The sequence below is a fragment of the Rhineura floridana genome, chromosome 2 (assembly GCF_030035675.1).
Source record: "Rhineura floridana isolate rRhiFlo1 chromosome 2, rRhiFlo1.hap2, whole genome shotgun sequence".
In the NCBI taxonomy this organism is placed as follows: Eukaryota; Metazoa; Chordata; class Lepidosauria; order Squamata; family Rhineuridae; genus Rhineura; species Rhineura floridana.
The window spans coordinates 93478393-93495911 of record NC_084481.1 but is presented as its reverse complement, the minus strand read 5'-3'; the positions used below and the strand labels follow the sequence as shown (position 1 = coordinate 93495911).

General features: G+C 47.0%; 1 protein-coding gene across 4 annotated transcripts in view; it reads right to left on the bottom strand.

The window, feature by feature from the left end:
* SPEG (striated muscle enriched protein kinase) overlaps positions 1-17519 on the bottom strand; it is a 157705-nt gene that overhangs the window by 63788 nt on the left and 76398 nt on the right. For all 4 annotated transcript variants that reach the window (XM_061609399.1, XM_061609402.1, XM_061609400.1 and 1 more), the window contains 4 exons: positions 17126-17301; positions 10532-10792; positions 2740-2898; positions 1669-1858 (listed from right to left, as the gene is read on the bottom strand). In XM_061609399.1, the coding sequence (XP_061465383.1) occupies positions 1669-1858; positions 2740-2898; positions 10532-10792; positions 17126-17301 (786 nt within the window). The remainder of the gene's footprint in view (positions 1-1668; positions 1859-2739; positions 2899-10531; positions 10793-17125; positions 17302-17519) is intronic.

Here is a 17519-nt window from a genome sequence, read left to right as displayed (position 1 = left end):
AACTGCTTGGTTTGCAGAATATGCAGAGATAGCTAACCATGCAAAGAGAAATCAAGCAGACAACCCCAAAATACATTTCTCCCAGCTTTGCAAATAGGAAACTGTAGGGATCTAAGACAGGAAACTCTAGTCATCTCTGTACTGTCTTGGAGCTGCTTTTGATAGTCTGCTGGTTGCATTAAACTGGGTAATAAATTAGATAATATATGGAACCCACACTGGGACAAGTGTTTCAGAAATTTATCTGCACTTAATGAGGAATGAAAAACATCTCCCTTGAACAAAAGTTGAGGTGTCTTTGCAATCAAACCAACATCTTGGTTGTTTGCAGAGATAATACTTGTCATTGCCCTGGACAGCCTATTAACTGCCTGTTTGCAGTGCCAGATATGTCTGTTATTCTGTTACAACTGATTGACTCTCCCGGTCCTTTTTCATGTTACATGTAATCGGTTCAATTGGCCTTAATATAAAACGTCTCTATTTTGTCTGGCTAATGTCCCTTGTTTTAAGCACACTAATTATAGTTGCTGATGCATCAGGGGATTTGTGCTCTGAAGAGCGTGTGCGTTTATAAAGCCTGGAACAGGATAACAGGAATGGAGTACACAGAGAAAGCCTGTGATGGCCACAAGGAAAGCTGATTCCCACAAGGGCTGCAAGACCCCTCTGAGAGCGGCTGGGTATGTTTCGGGACCACTCTGGTGGGGCAAGAAGCCAGGCTGTGACAGATACTGCATTCCAGGGAGCTGCACGTGAGCTCGGGTCAGTGAGAACAGCGGCCGGGTCTGGTTCTCATGAATACAGAATGACTCCCAGATTGAGGAGTTCTGCCCTCAAGATTAGGATTGCTGGGGGAAAACACCATCGTGCAGATACATACGTCAATAACGCTATGCATTTGAAACATAGATGTTCACTATGTGTGAACAATTTCCAGCTGTTCATTGCCTAACTTTAAGGTGGAGCTGGCAGGGGAGAAGCCACACTGTGTCGTCAGAAGCCAAAGAATACAAACAGCTTTCATCCATGGGTCAGGAGGATTTAAAAACAGCCCAGGCCTTAAATGTGCCCCTCCCCCCCAAAAAGATGTAGTGCCAGGGCACTGTGCTAGTTGGATTCATAGGTATATGAATTAGTGTATCTGGTAGCGATGCCTTGGCTGGAGGAAATATTAAAATGCCCACGACTGATTGTGACCAGACCACCATCTAATGAAAGGGTAGGGAACCTTAGGCCTGAAGGCCAAATGTGGCCCTCCAGGCCTCTCTATCTGGCCATTGGGACTCCCCAGGCCACATCCTTCCCCAAGCCCACACCACACGCAACCCCTCCTCAAAGTGCTTTTGTCTAGCTGGAACATGTCCCTGCATCCCTTGAATGCCTCTTGCTTGCCTGGATGGAGGATGGAGAAAGGTATGTGGGTATAGAACCTTCTGACTTTTCTGTGGCTGAGATCATGTAGCCCTACTGTAGAAAGGTTAAGAGTCACATCCATTGCTCCACCTACTTTCCCCCGACCCCGCCCACCAGTGGAAAGCGCCACCTGGAAGGTTGTCCCTGGAGGAATGCATTCCCTGAGCTGGAAGAAGTTTCCCACCATCCTGACCTAACAGGACATTCCAGCAACAGGCTCCATCATGAGCCCTTCCTCCTCCACACACTCACATCTGAGAGCTCGCGGCCGGTCTTGGTTCCTCCACATACAGCTCTGCAGTGCACTCGGCTTGGCCATGCTTGTTGCTGGCACTCACTCCGTACTGACCCTCGTCCTCAGAGGTCACGTGCAGGATGACCAAGGAGTGCAGCCCGCCATCCTGCTGTAAACGCACTGTTTCCCCCTCTTGCACAGGCTGGCCTGCATCAGACACATGATTGCAGTCAGAAGAGCCCTGATCCGAAAGCAAGATGAGTACCCAGGTAGGTTTCGTCCTACATGAAGCCAAGGCCCCCGCCAGCTACAGCCTGGAATGGTGATGTACATGGCTCTGCCCTTTGCGCCCCAACAGGAAAAAAGGGAAGAGAAAGAGGCCACCCAGAGGCTACAAGTAACATGGATAAAATTCCCCTGCACTGCCCCATCCCAGAAGAGTAGCTAGGTAGCTCTATCAAAATTTGTGGCACAGTGGCAGATAGATCATGCTGCCGTACACATGCTAGTCTCACTGCAAATGTGGGAGTGGTCTTTAGTCAGCAACTTGTTCCCAGTTGTTCAATCATAACAAGAGGACGGCATCGAACACAGCTCAGGATCCTGAATAAAGCTAGTAGATCAACGTTGTCATCTAAAATGGAGGCCAAGTTCATAGCTGGGAAGTAGGTATGCAGAAAGACCTGCTCTGCCCTTGAGAATTGTGGACACTCTCCAACAAGACATGTTAAGCACTGACGAGGACACTACAAGGCATGCACATGGACGGGGCCTCCCCCACCTGTAGATACTAAGGGGTCGGCCCTCCATGCCCAGTCCTTAACTGAGCCAAGGCAATGTCCTTTCTTCTTTTCTTAAGGGACCTGTTTGACCACATTAAAAGTACTGGTCCTCCCACAGTGATTGCCATGGTCCCCCAGAAGGGAACGGTGGGCAAGAGGACCCTGCAGCCTGCTTTCTCTGTAGCATCAAGGCTGCTGTGATGCAATGGGCAGCAATCCCACACTCCCTTGGTCTCTCAACCACAGCCAAACAAACTGATTTGAGAATGGTCAAAATCTCCTGTATGGTGACATGGAGGCTATTACCAAAGCGTGTCCAGGTGATGATCGGTGGGGGTTCCCCGCTGATCTTGCAGTCGAACCGTGCCGTCCGCCCCTCTACCACAGCCACTGCCTCCAGTTTGCGGGTGAAGAGCGGCTGGTGCGAAGGCCACACTGTCAGCTTAGCACTGCACGTCAGCTCATCTGCAAGGCACAGTGAAGGGTCAGCTACCAATAGAGGGCTTTGGGGAAATCTCCCCTTCCCTTCTAAGGGCCTCAGCACCATTGCTGGACCGCAGGGCAGGGAAAGGAGCTGGAGGCAAGTTGTGTGTGGCTGGCCTGTTCTGCTCTTGGGCTTGGGAAGGCTGTCAGAATTTGTGAGCAAGGGAGATGTTGGCAGCAAAAGTGAAGGGAACTTCTTTGGGAGCAGAGTTATTAAGAAAGAAGAATTTGTAAGATAAATTGCTCCTGCTTCTTCTCGGTGTACTAAATGCACTGACTTAAGGATACCCTGGCTCCTAATCCTCTCTGCTAGCTGTGACCATTAGAACCTAATATTTGGAGTTAGATTATTTTTGAATGATGTGTTTACTTATTGATACCATGGGTTGAATTCAACGTAGCACTAAGCAGATTGATCTCCCCTCCCCCCCCTGTTCTGTTTTAGAGGTTCTCCAGAGCAGATTTGGGGAGGGCATGGGGGGGAGAGGGGGGAAGTCCCATTGCAATAGAGGGTTATCCCTACCCCCTCCTTTGTTGGATGAACACTTTTTATGTCCTTATATTTGTGCTGTTTTATTGAATTGTTATTGTATTTTTATTGTTATAAGTTATTTCAGGATGCCTTTGGATGTGTGACACAATGTATAAATATGGCAATGTGCAATGGCATCTGCTAGCTAGTGCAGTAAATGAGTTGAATATTGCCCTACATAGTTATTTGCAATTGTTCTTTGAAATTGTTATTGCTGGTCCTTTGATATATTTTGAGCCACTTTGGGCACAATCTTTTGGAAAAGCAGCATACAAATAAACGAACGAATGAATGAATGATCCAACTTTTTAAATAGTTCTGCTCTTGTCTATTAAACCCTACATTTTCTGATGTACAGAAATGAAGCAGGCAAAGTATTTTCTCATCACTTTCTCTTTATGCCAGGAAAAGCTTAATCTTCTAAATTTCTGCATGCTGGGTTGTTGTTAAAGACATAGGAGCCAGGTTAGGAAATGTGAGGGAGGGTGGGGAGGGAAGGAGGGAGGAGAAAGCGGCAACCCTACTAAGAACGTTTCTCTAAAAACTGACAGTCTCTTTTCAAATGACTACAGTAACAGAATCCAAGACCCTTTGTATGGGTAGGCATCAGGTTTGCCATTTCCTCTCCTCTCCTCTGCAACCCCCTCCAACATCTGCTGTTTCTTGGTTTTGAATCTGTCATCTGATAGTGCTGTCATAGGATGTATCTGAACATGTCTGAGACTGAGAGAAAGAAAATGTAAATAAAAGGCATTTGCCTCCGTATAAGGCTGTCACTGCTACTATGCAAATCTCTCTAATAATAAGAGCTACTGTGATGTCATTACTAAGACACTGGGTACTATCAGACAGTGGCTTAATATGCAAAGAGAACAGCGACAGGGCCATTTTTTCCCCTTATTCTTATTTCTTTTTCACAGAAAGGTAAATCTGGATTAAATAGGAGGGAAATAAGGGTTGGCTTTTTGATGTCAACAGTGTTGTGTGGATGCTGCAAGAAACTTGCATGCATGACAAGTACCCATCCCAGAATAAACACCTGTCCAGAAACACCTACTGAGGCTGGGGATTAGGGTTGCCAGGTTCATGGGCCTGGCAACCAAGAGGTCTTCTGTATCTTTAAAAGTTGTACAGGGGGAAGGGAGAATTCCACCTTGTGGTTTTTCTCATTACAATGTTGCAAGAACACCTGCACTTGGCTGACTTTCTCTTCTCCTAAAGATACAGGATCAGTCTCAGGCCATGGACCTGGCAACCCTACTGGGGATAGACAAAAAGGGGTGTTTTGTTTTGAAGCAGGTGAAGGCCATTTGAAAGAGGGATCGCTGTTTGTGGTGTGAATGCTCATCCCACTTTTGCCTCTGGTAAACAGGTTTTGCAGGCTTTTGTATTGCTTCAGCAATTTGCCAAACTTATTTTATGACAGTTAAAAAAACCTCAAAGGAAATATGTGGACAGATAATATGAAGCAGCAATGTTTATCTCAAACGTCTTTAAACTCTCCTAAAAGCTATTGATAAATTACATCTCTGTCACACACTCACCAGGTTTTTACAGTGTCAAGATAAGGATTTCTGAGATAATATATGTGAAGTGCACCTGGAGTGCTATATAAATGGCAGGTGTTATGAATGTACAGCTGTGTGTGTGCATATCCACAAGGGGTACAAAAGGTAACTGTGCAGGATCCGTTCTTTGGAAAATTATGTGGGCTTTCTTTTCAATCCAACCTTGCTCAGTTAAATTGTAAGCTACAGCCTCCTAGGTTTTTCCAGCATCCAGGAAGAGGTGTCTTGTAGCTCCAATGTACAATCAACACACCCTTGGAACCTGTCTGCTTTCTGCTTCCTAAATGATTAATTGCCTAGGAAGGACAGATAGACCCCTTCCTGGATGGTAGAGGGGAGAAAAGAAATGTCATGCAGATCAAGCCACAGCCACTTGGGTTTAGAAGGAAACCAGGGCTAGTAATTTCCCAGTAGCCTTTGCCATAGAAAAAGGAGTCATGTGAGGTATGTAGTAGTGAGGATCTGCTAATGAGGAGCCCATAAAAATGCAGTCAGTTGGAACTCTATTGGTCCATCCTACATGTTGCTGATTCCTCAGAGTAAGCTGGTTCGCTGGGAAGCCCAAAATACTCTTTTGGTACACGCAGTAGTCAAGAGCTTAACCTCAGAGCTAGCAATCTAAGCATTGGGTAATGAACTGAATCTTCCCGCTCCCTAGAATACCCTATGTTTCTTGATAAATGTTGTGCTTGTTTATATTTTTATAAAGCGGATACAAAGTGCTGCCCCGAACCTCCTTTAATTCAAAGGTTCTGTGATGTTCTCATGTTCATTTTCACAAGGAAATAGCCAGTCCACAGGCCGGAAAAAGCCCAGCCAAGGTGCCTTTATAATAAATGGTAAATTGTAAAAGGATTATGATCTCCTCCAGGCAGCTGTCCCTCTGCTACTTTCCATCAGTCCCATCATCTCCTGCTTCAGCTGCATATGCAAGCGCTCCATACACCATCCCCTTTAACCCTATTCGCAAGCCTACACACAGCGAAATGAGCAGGGGCCAGCCCTACCATCTCCGGCAGCTGGCTCTGGTTGACATGAAAGGGCAGCAAATTGTGACTTTTTAATTCATTATTGTATTTTTACTCCCATACGTGTATATCAGGGAGGCTTTCCCTTTGCCCACTTTTGCAAGCTAGTGCTGCACATGTGACTTTTCCCTGCACTAATGGCCTTTTCAGCCTGGTCACATGCAGATGGGTAGGGAGGTCTGTGGAGGTTATTCTTAGTTGCATTATTTGTCCTGCCAGTTCAGAAGCCCTGTGCATACCTAAGGTGTAAGGCCCACCATATTAATATATTTCTTCCTTCTCCACTCAGACTTCTTGTTCCTTAATATGGGTCCAGAAAGCAACTCTCAGCTAGGGGACTCAAATTCAGGACTGTAGCCCAGAGAGGATGGACAGAGATTGGTCAGGTTCCATGATTACATCCCGTACTCCACCTTAGTCCCATTTGCCTTCCCTGGCCTCCCCTCCCCCAATACATTTCCCAGGAATTTGTCCCAGCTCACCAATGCCTGGAACATGCCAGTCTTTTTATCTAATGAGTTTCCTTGCCAGCCCAGGTAAACAGAGATAGCTTGGCATATAAAAAGAAACTGTGAAGCCTTCTCAACTCCACGTCCTAAAAATAACCAGGTGTCTGCTTGGCCCTAACAGGAGAGCAGTTGTAATGGGAATAAGACTAGCAAGAGAATTCCCACAGAGTGCCTTAACATTTTGTTGTGCTGTATGAGTTGTGCTTCATAACCCCCGTCCATTTGGACAGCATTGATGGTTGGGCCTCCGGTAGCTCTCAATGTTTCTGTGTGGAAGTGGGTACACATATTTTATGTTGGGTTATCCCTGCCCCCTCCTTTGTTGGGTGAACACTTTTTATTTCCTTATATTTGTGCTGTTTTATTGAATTTGTTATTGTATTTTTATTGTTATAAGTTATTCCAGGATGCCTTTGGATGTGTGACGCAATGTGTAAATATAAACTAAGCTAAACTTGTTCTACAGCTGGTATAGCATAGTGGGGAGGAGAGCCTGGCTGGGAGTCCAGAGTCTGTGAGTTCAAATCCCCGCTCATGTCTCCTGGGTGTCAAGGGCCAGCTAAAGATCACCCCCACAGTGAGTGGCTTAGGGGTTACGTGCCCTGCCACCTGTGCAGCCGTGGGCAAGCTGCTTAGTCCCAAGGAGCCCAGTTGCCCCCCAGCTGGCAGTTGCGGACAAGGAAGGAGCTGGCTTGTGCAGCTGGGGCAAGCTGAGCAGGCCCTAGCCAGTTGGGGAGGACTAGCCTCAAAGGGAGGCAATGGTAAACCCCCTCTGAATACCGCTTACTATGAAAACCCTATTCATAGGGTCACCATAAGTCGGGATCAACTTGAAGGCAGTCCATTTCCATCTCAAACTTGTTCTATAGTTGCCTTATTGAATCCAGCTGTCCTAGCCTCAATCAATATCTATTTTGACTTACAAAATCTATGATTGGTATGCCACTGAGGTCAATAACTGTGTGTCATGGAGATGTTTGGCAGCTTTTCCAGTCACAGAACAGCAATTGACTAATATCTCTCTGCAGTACGGCTAAATGCACAGAAGGACCCTTTTAAGTAAGGCTTTGGCAACTCTAGGCCCTTGCCTGCCTGCTCTGCATAACATTCCTCTGGCAAACACCATGCCTTTTCAGGGACAGGCCAAAGTTGCTGCATGATTTTTTTATGGGGAAAGACATATACATGCTCACTTGGTCTAACAGTGGTGTTGTGATAATCAGTATGTTGGACTAGGACCTGGGAGGCAAGGGTTCAAATCTTCAGTCAGCCGTGAAACTGGGTGACCTAGGGCCAGTCACTGTCTCTCAGCCTAACCTACCTCATAGGATTGTTGTGAGGATTAAAATGGGAAATCATGTATGAAACCTTGAGCTCCTTGGAAGAAAGGTGAGATATAAAGGTAATAAATAATTTCTAGGAGCCAGCTGATGCAGAAGCAGCTATATTCAGCTGCCAGCACCACCCCGTCTACAGTGCCCAAGCATTATTCCTCCAGACCTCATACAAACTTGTAAAATGAGTTTAATTCTCACACCACACCATGGCCTTGTCTGTTGTGAAAAACTGGAGGATCAATTCACGACTGGCTTCACTTTTTTGGGGGGGGAGGGATTAGTGTTTGCTGGTAGACTCCTACCTACATTGGCAAGCTTCTTCTAGCTTATCTGTCATCAGCGCCAAGCAGCGGTTTCCAGGAGCCCACATTTTAATTTCCCACAGTGTTCCTAGTGTAACATCATGCTGGGGCATTATGGGAAATTAAAATGGCAGATCTCAGATCCAGAGACTCTTCCAAAGGGCAGGATAGGGCAGGCATCAGAGATGGACCCTAATGGGGGGTTGGGGCATGGCAGCTGTCCAAGGTAGCCAGGTGCTGATGCCAGGCCTAAATTGATTGGTGCCCTTTAGCTTCTTGTAGTTCCCTTTGAGTTCCTTACATTTCTGGCTTCTTGATTTGTATGCATAGCCAGACATGGTAGTATGGAACACATGTACATTAATTGTACCCAAGTGACAAATGCCTGTTAAAAACTATTCCCCATCCCTGGGATTTACTGTTAAGTTTTTTTTATGCATACTGAAGATCCAAGAGGCCAAACCCATTTACTCACATCTGTTCTGGGGCTGTGAATGAGCAGCACAGGATTCTTACAGCACTGTACTTGCATCTCAATGTCCCTAGTTATAGTGCTTCTTCCTAAGGTCTGAGAGCCAGTGTGGCATAGTGGTTAGAGTGTTGGACTACGACCCGGGAGTCGAGGGTTCAAATCCCCACACAGCCATGAAGCTCACTGAGTGACCCTGGGCCAGTCACTGCCTCTCAGCCTCAGAGGAAGGCAATGGTAAACCTCCTCTGAATACCGCTTACCATGAAAACCCTATTCATAGGATCACCGTAAGTCAGGATCGACTTGAAGGCAGTCCACTTCCTTCCTAAGGTCTGCTGCAAATCAGATGCCGCACCCTGTTGTCTTTTGTCTGTGCATAGGAAATATCAGCAGGAACTCTGGGATTTGTAGTTCTTGAGAGAGAACATCTCCTCAGGCACATTTCTGTCTGTGTCTCAAACTTCAAATGGCCATACCCAACAGCTTGATATGTTGCTTGTTCTAACACTGCTTTTGGTTGGCAGCTAGCCAGCTAATCTCACCATATATTGCAAGATCTGGACATCCCGTATACAGTACATAAAGGGAAATGAGTTCATAAACTTCCTCATGCATGGTCTACAAATAAGCCTTCTCCCTCAGCCTCCGGTAACTGAGGATCTCCAGTTCCAAATATAATGAACCCCTCAGTGCTTCAAGCCATGTTCTTTCTCATAGGATGACAGTGTATACAAATTGGGGGGGTAGCCTCGTAAATGTTCGTCTAATGGCCTACATGTGTTTGCCATTGGATGAAAGGTGTAGCAGATTGAGGCGGCAGCCCTATGCTTGAGAGCAAGCTCCATACACTAAACTCAATGGGAAGTACCATGCATAGGACTGCATTATAATATGCATGATACAGAGTGGGGAAAAATAGACTCAGCAGTATTCTGCTACCACATCCTGTCTATGCAAGGATTTCTGCTTGCACAATAGAACTTTCTCCCCCCGTCCCCCCACGTGACCTGCACCCTTCCAAAATCTGTCCAGAGGGTTATAGGAACTCCTTGAACAGATTTGGGAGGGGGCACAGTGGGAAGATAAGGGGAGAATGTTCCATTGAGCAAGTAGAAATCCTTGCACTGAAGGAACATTAGATTCCACCAGTCTATAACTGTCTGTCAGCATGGTCCTATATATGTCTATTCAGAAGTAAGCACCATTGAGTTTAATGCTTAGGGCTTTCTCTCAAACTTGCAATCTCACCCTATAACTATCATCCTATAAAAAAATACACTGACTCAGAAATAAGTCCATGAACTTCTACAGAAATTACTCATGTATAGGATTGCAGTCTTGATGTGTTTTCTGGATGGCAGGGAAATGCATAGTGTGAAGCTAAAGTTTCTACGCTGGTTTAATGAAGCATGCCAGGGCCCAGGCCCTGTGGCGGCAGGTTATTCATGGTTCTTGCTTTCTGCTTTAGTGTAAGGAACTATCATTTTTAGCATGTGTGTCTATTTTCCCCTGGTCCAATAATAAGGATGGAACCGTAACACTTTAGCATCACATACACACCAGTTGTATTCATGCAGTGGGTAAGCCTGCTTCACATGAGGTTGCCAACTGACCAGAGAAAAAAACCCACCCAGGCCTGCCCTTGTGCCTATAACGGCACTTTGATATTGAGGAATAAGCAGGTTAAGGTTTTCATGGGATGGAGATAAACATCACCTACATCTTTTCATCAAAATGCTATTGAAGGCACTGCTGTAGCGGGTTGAAAAGTTAGCAACCCAAGCTACAAGCATCTCCTGGCTTATCTCAGCCTCTTGCTCCTGGATCACCTTGACCTCTGTCAGTGCAGCATTTCCTCCTTCCTTACCTTTAGCTGTGCTTAGCTTGCACGTGTAGATACCGCTATCATCCTCATGCACAGAGGTAAGCAGCAGCTTGCACTTGCGCCCGTTGAAATGCATCTTGCACTGCAGCAGGGCAGGCTGGAGCAGGCGCCCCCACCATAGCCAGTCCACATCCACATCAGGTGGGCCGGACACCAGGCACTCGAAGATAGCTGCATCCCCAGCCCCCACCACCACGTCCTGCAGGGGTGCCAGTACTGCCAGGCACTGAGTCTCAGGGTGCACTGGGGAGAAGGAGTGGGGAAGGAGGAGGAAACGGAAAAAGAGAGAAAGAGATGCATCTCTGAGCAATGGAACAAAAACAGGAAAAGATGCCGGGCACAAGGTGGAGAAAGCATGTAGTGGGTATTCATGGCTAAAAAAGGTTGCCAGGCTGGCCAACATCTTGTTGACTAGCATTGCCAGCAAGAATAAAGGGTAGGATTCCCTACCAATCCCTACCAGTAAGTGTGGTGCAATGCTCTGATGCCTTTGGTAAATATTCTCATAAGGACGATAGTGCTAAATTGGATTGCCGTAGCACTGGCTGGCTTCATGCTGCCAATACCTCAACTCACTGAATTCCTGCCAATATTCAAGGTCGATTAATTTCTGCAATGGAATGAGTACAATGAACACAGAAATCTAGGATCTCTGCACTCTCCCAGGGTAGGTCTGAGGCACGGCTATCTAACTTCCAGCAAGAGCTACACAACTCACTGGGGGTAACTAATGCCATCTCCTCTAAGGATGATCTTAGATGTTCAAGATGCAGAAAGCATACATAACCTGCACTTCCTCCTGACATCTCAAACAATCAAAGCCCCGATAAATGCTGAATGGGAAAAAACTGATCCAAGAGCTCTAGTTCCAGTGCTAAATCAGGACGCAAGATTCTAAGAACTAAGGAGAAGGAGTAAGAAGGAATAAGTTACTTTTATTTTCCACTGTCATCTTCCCTATACCCAACAGGGAATCACTGGCCTGTAAATTTTGCACACTTCAAAACTATCAGGTTAAGACAAATCAGAGCAAACTCTCCTGCATGTTCTCAATTTTTAATACTTAAAACAAAAGATGACACTTGAAGGTGGCAACCCATTAACCATTGCAACAAAGAATAAGTGATGGGAGAGAGGAAGGCAGCCATATTTGGAAGCAAATTAAATCTGAGTGAAAGAATGACGGGGCGTGGAGAACATAATAGCAGGATATGGGGGTAAGAAGGGGACGTGGGAAGAGGGAGACAGGGGTCCGTGCTAGGAACAAACCACACAGCACTTTTACCAAACAAAACAGACTTTATTTCTTCTACAAAATAGGGGTTCACTGTAGCCCAGCCCGTGAGACCCTCCCAAAGCGGGATGGGCACAATGGTAGCAAGAGACTCCATCCCTAGCTTCCTCCATTAAAAGATGCTTCATAGCCCAGCAGGCTCAAGTCTAGTGGGATTCCATTATTTCCCTGAGCCACCCTCCATCCCACACAACTCTCAGGCAAAAGTCCCTTCCCAGTGCGCTTGTGCTGACCAAAGACTTCGTGCAGATAAGGATGCTGCTTGGCACAATGCTGAGCATGTGGTCTTCTGCTCACAGATACCTTCTTGGATTTGAGGGATAGCAAGGCTTAGACTTGGCCTATTCCTTCCAAAGCTGCCTCATTTTAAGTGTGTGAGTTCCATGGGTGAACACAAGCCTCTAAAGAAGCTGGCCAGGGAGTTAACCAAGTTAGTGCTCTGCCCTAGGCCCCTGGAAACAGAAGTGTGCAAACAGGAGCAAGAAGACGTGGACACATGGGAGAAACAAAGAGCACCACACACTGGCCACAGCTCAGGCTAGACAGAAATGGATACCGGCACAGGGATTACACACCATCAGCACCTAGAAGTCTAACACCTGGCTACAGGTACAGTGCCCACCACTGAGAGTGGAGCACATGGAAACTTCTTTGTACAGAGGCTTCCCACCCATGCACTAAGGAGATGCCACAGATTAGTTCAGCGTGTGCAGCTAAGGGCAGCCCAGAACTGCTCTCCCACCCACGGTAACCCACTCCCCCAGCTGCAACCAGGCCCTGTGGGTCCAGGTGAGTCTCGGCGCTGGCCATCCAGTGGGTGGGGGCAGGAGCCAAGCCTTGCCAGTCTGGTTTGTTCAGTCAACGCTGGGAGCAGAGGCAACTGCCCAAGTTGGCTAGAGTGGCCCAGGGGCCAGCAGTACCTTAGCTCACTCCCCCTGTGCAGACAAAAACACAGTCAGCAAGCAAAGAGTTAGTGTAGCATGGTGGACACAGAAGCAAAGCACAGACAAATTCACACATGCCTGGTCAAAGCAAAGAGTGTGCCTAGCAAAGGCACATATCTAGACACTGTCTGGCAAAGCAAAAGAGCTAGCACAATGCATTTATATACAAGCAAACAGATTTGCCTGACAGTGTCCCCTTGTTTTTTTAGCCAACCAGTCCCGCACTGAAGCCAGGCAGAAACCCATTACAGGAAGTGTCAGGCTCTTCTTCCTGTCTAGGTAAACATGCCACCTGGGAACATTTTGCAGATCCAGTGATCCTAGGAATAGACCCTGCAAGTCCATTCAGGATCTTGCAAGGCAGCCCCGTCTCTACTTCCCTCAAAAGTGAAGCAACAGGCCAGTCAAAAGGATTTCGTTCAGGACAAGGAGGCAGCAAGAAAGACTGATCAAAGTGGAAAGGGCACATGATAAATGGCAACAACCAACTTGGTGTGGAGAAAAGAACCAAATCAGCATGCTGACAGAGGTGAGCCAGTATAGGGATATATCCTCAGTCATCAATGACAGAGCAAAGCAGTTTTGGCCCTTTCTCACCTGCTCCAGTTCCTCCCTATACAGCTCCCGCTGAAGCCTAAATTAGGTACTATGGGGTCAGGCAGCTGAGACCAAATTGCATCAAGCCACTTCTTTTACCAGATGTTATCAGGATTGGGATAATAGCCAATCTGGGCCTTACAGGCACCGTAAATAGAGATGCCTATGTGGACAGAAGCTGGTTGCTCCAGGTCCAGCCCTAACATTAGGCAGAGTGAGGCAGCTACCTCATGGAATAAATGCCAGGGTGGTGGTGCCCCCTGCCATTCATCCTGAGTCCTGTAAGCTAGCCTGCTCTACACCTTCTAAGGTAGCCTGCTGCCCTCAGGTACAGTGGAACATACTTCCCCATCACCAGTATTGAACTAAGAATTCAACTGCAATACTGGTCAGATCTGGTTCATGGAATGGGGAAAAACATCTTGTCCTTTGCCTCAGGCAGCAAATGTCTTGGGCCAGGCCCTGGGTTGCTGCCTTGCACGGTGGGGGTGATAATGCTTGGCATGCGAAGTAACACTGGGAAGCATCTACGCCCCATCTCCTCTACACATTTAAAGCAGGATCATACCACTTTAAACAAGTAATGGCTTCCCCCAAAGAATCCTGGGAACTGTAGTTTGTTAAGGGTACTGAGAGTTGTTAGGGGACTCCTATTCCCCTCACAAAGCTACAATTTCCAAAGATCCCTGGCTGCGAAGAGGGACTGATTATTAAACTATGCTGAGAATTGTAGCTCTGTGAAGAGAATAGGGGTCTCCTCACAACTCTCAGCACCCTTAACAAACAACAGTTCCCAGGATTCTTTGGGGAAGCCATGACTGTTTAAAGTAGGGCTGTGCACCAGATTCAGCAGAGGTCCAAGCCAAATCAGGCCCATTCAGATGTTTTTGTGCCTCAGCCGTCAGGTTTTGACAGTCACGGATCGCTAAGGTCAGATTTGACAACCCAGAGCAACCTGGGGATGTCAGAGGGTGGAGCATCAAGCAGGAAGCAGCAGCAACCATGGCTCTCCTTCCTGCAGAGGGAGCGATCCTCTAGAAGTGCATGTGCTGTTTTGTAAGGGGCTTCCCTGCAAGAAAGCCCTTTGCAAAACAGCATCGCCCAAGATTGCTCTCTCCTGCGCAATGCTGTTTTGCAAAGGGCTTTCTCATAGAAATCAGCATCATGAAGGATGAACTGACCCTGCTCTTAGTGGGGTGGGGGTGGGGGAAAGGACATGCAACATCTCTTTCCCCTGGCACCCTCCCCACCATACATTTAATGGGGGGTTACCCAAATTAAACATGAGCCCTGCCCCCCAAAACTTGTTCAGGAGTGGCTCTGAGCCAAGGTAGGTGGTTCCTGTGTTGACCCAGCGTGATGACCCCCCCAGACTGGAGCCATGGGGCAGATGGGGGGCTGCGCACAGCCCTAGTTTAAAGTGGTACAATACTGCTTTATATGTACAGTGCAGATGAAGCCCTGGTTTTGCTTGGGAACGAACTAGAAAGAAGGATGCACATAGAACTGGGACCAGTTTTGGGTACCACTGAACAGACAGTTCATAGAGCTGAGAGAACGCAGGACAAGCTAAACCATGTGGGAGGGAAACACATGGCGAGATTGTGGGGGCAGGGAGGAGCATCTTGTGAGCTGGCATTAAACTTGCTAGCGCTCGTTGCCCCCAAGATTGGTGTGGAAGTCACTGGCAGAGCCACAGGTTGTCTTAATGGGAATGTGGGAGCAGTACTTTTGTACAGGGACCTAAACTCATAGAGCCATCAGGCCCCTTTATTAGGTTCTCTCTCTCATCTCTCTCCTTTTTACATAGATGATTCAGGCTCCTTTCCCCCAAATTCCACAGCAGCTGTCACTATATCAGCTCAAGGTGGGATGGGATGGGGGAGGGTTGTAAGCACATGGCAGTTGGTGCTTGGTTGCTAAGCAACAACCAAATGCTCTTCTTTCCATCTGGAATGGGCCTCTGATGGGTCTTAAGGCCGCTGCTTGCTATGGGCAGAAGAAGGTGGCTGCAGCAGTATCTGAGAACTAGCCTGGCCTAGTGGCTAAGAGTGCACCCACACTACAGTCTTAAACTTGCTCGGCACTCAGGGCCAAGCAAGACATGATATGCAGTCACGTGTTTCTTTCCCCCCATTTTTTTTCTGTAATGAAAGAAGCCTTAGGGGTTGCGATTGAGAGCCTTAGGGGTTGCGATTGAGAGCCTTAGGGGTTGCGATTGAGAGCCTTAGGGGTTGCGATTGAGAGCCTTAGGGGTTGCGATTGAGAGCTGAGGAATAGTGAAGGGGGTGGCCTGCTTAGCCATTTCCTCTTCATTTATTCACTTAAAATCCCTCCCCCACCCCCAGCTGCTCTTCTACCTCTGTGGTCTCCAATGTGTATGGAAACACAACGTAATTTGGATGGACAAAACAAGTGGAATGGAAAAAGGTGAAGCATCCTCTTCCCCTTGCTGCTCTTAGAGCGTGACCTGTTAATTGAGCATTCATTCCGATTTGTTTCCAGGAAGGTGAGATGACATTGCGTCAAACCAAGTGATATTTACACTTTCCAGTGCATTTTCCTGTCACTTTCCTTATAGCAAAGAGTCAGGTATTTGGGGGAAGCAGGTTTGTAGCGCAAGACCTCTCAATCAATTATAATTGCACAGCCAGAATTTGCCAGTGTGTGACTGAATCCCACCCAAAAACAGCGACAGCCTGGAAGCACCCTTAATCACAATAGCTAACACTGCTCTCAATCCCAGCATCGCAAGCATCTACAGCCCCAAAACTGCACTGCACATCTAGCTTGGCCCTCATTCCCTCCTCCCAGGCAGTCCCAGTTCTAATGAGGCATGAAGGATCTGTAGAAAGATATTTCAGTACCTCGTCAAAGTACAATCCCCAGGATTCTTTGAAAAAAGCTATGGCCAGTGACAGCCCAAAACATTTTGGTGTCTGAGGCAGGAAATCCAAACGAAAATCCAAATATATTAATTCATTAATGAATTTGCTGATTTTTTTTTATTGGACTTCAGATCCGTCACCACAGGTGGTCCACCTCACCCTGTCTAATAAGTCTTGCCAGCCCTGGCTATGCTGGCTGAAGTGATATAAAACCAGTGTAAGCATGTAGCATAGCATAATGATTTAACAGGTCGAGCTGTGAGCAACGAAGTTCCTGGTTCATATTTTCCTTCTGCCATACTCACCTGAAGGCCCTAGGCAAGCCACTGTCTCTCAGCTTCAAGCCCACAACTGCAATATGGGGATAACATTAAACTACTTAACAAGGCTATTGTAAGAATTACTCAAGTGCTTTGAACATTCAGGAAGTGTTAACAAAATCCTAAGTAGCATTACGTTTGGGCACTCGTGATATCTTCTTGCTTTCTGCTGTACCTCTTGCCACCCCTGCCCCACTTACTAAGGCTTTAGCCAAGGTAGCCTGCAGAAGCCTTAGTGCTTGGCTCCAGAAATTCTAAGACTCATGATGAAAAAAAGGCCAAAATTCAATGAAGGGCTGTCATGTGTTCTAGTGCCAGGAGGCAGGGCTACAATACACTTAAGGAAAAGCAGCCATGGAGCCACAAGCTGCTAGTAGTCAGAGAGATGACAGCTCACACAGTGGAAGGTCAGGGCAAGCAGGAAGCATGCTCACATGAATAAGTGAAAGAAGTAGGCATGCAAGCAAGATCTTCTGGGGTTATCCCATGGCAGGCAAGCATTAGCCCTCATGCTCTGTGACTCCCAAAGGTACCTTGTACATTGAGCTTGGCCTCGCACTGCTTGGTGCCATACTCATTGATAGCCTTGCAGGCATAATAGCCAGCATCAGCACACTCCACCATGCGGATATGTAGGCAAAAAGATCCATCCTCTTCCTCCACAGCAGAAATGCGCTGACCATACTTTATTGGATGCCTGTTCTTCAACCTATGGGACAGAGGAGAGCCTGTAGCGCTTGCAGCTCCATCCAATTTCAGAAGATGCTTCTTCTGCCATCATTTCTCACTATCCTCCAATGTAGAATGCCTCAGAAAAAGACTACATAGTCCATCTGTATGGTAGGTTCTGCCCTGATCTTCCTCCAACCTTGTTGCTGCTACAGATGTTGGGCCATATTCAACTAATTCATTACACTAGCAGAAGCA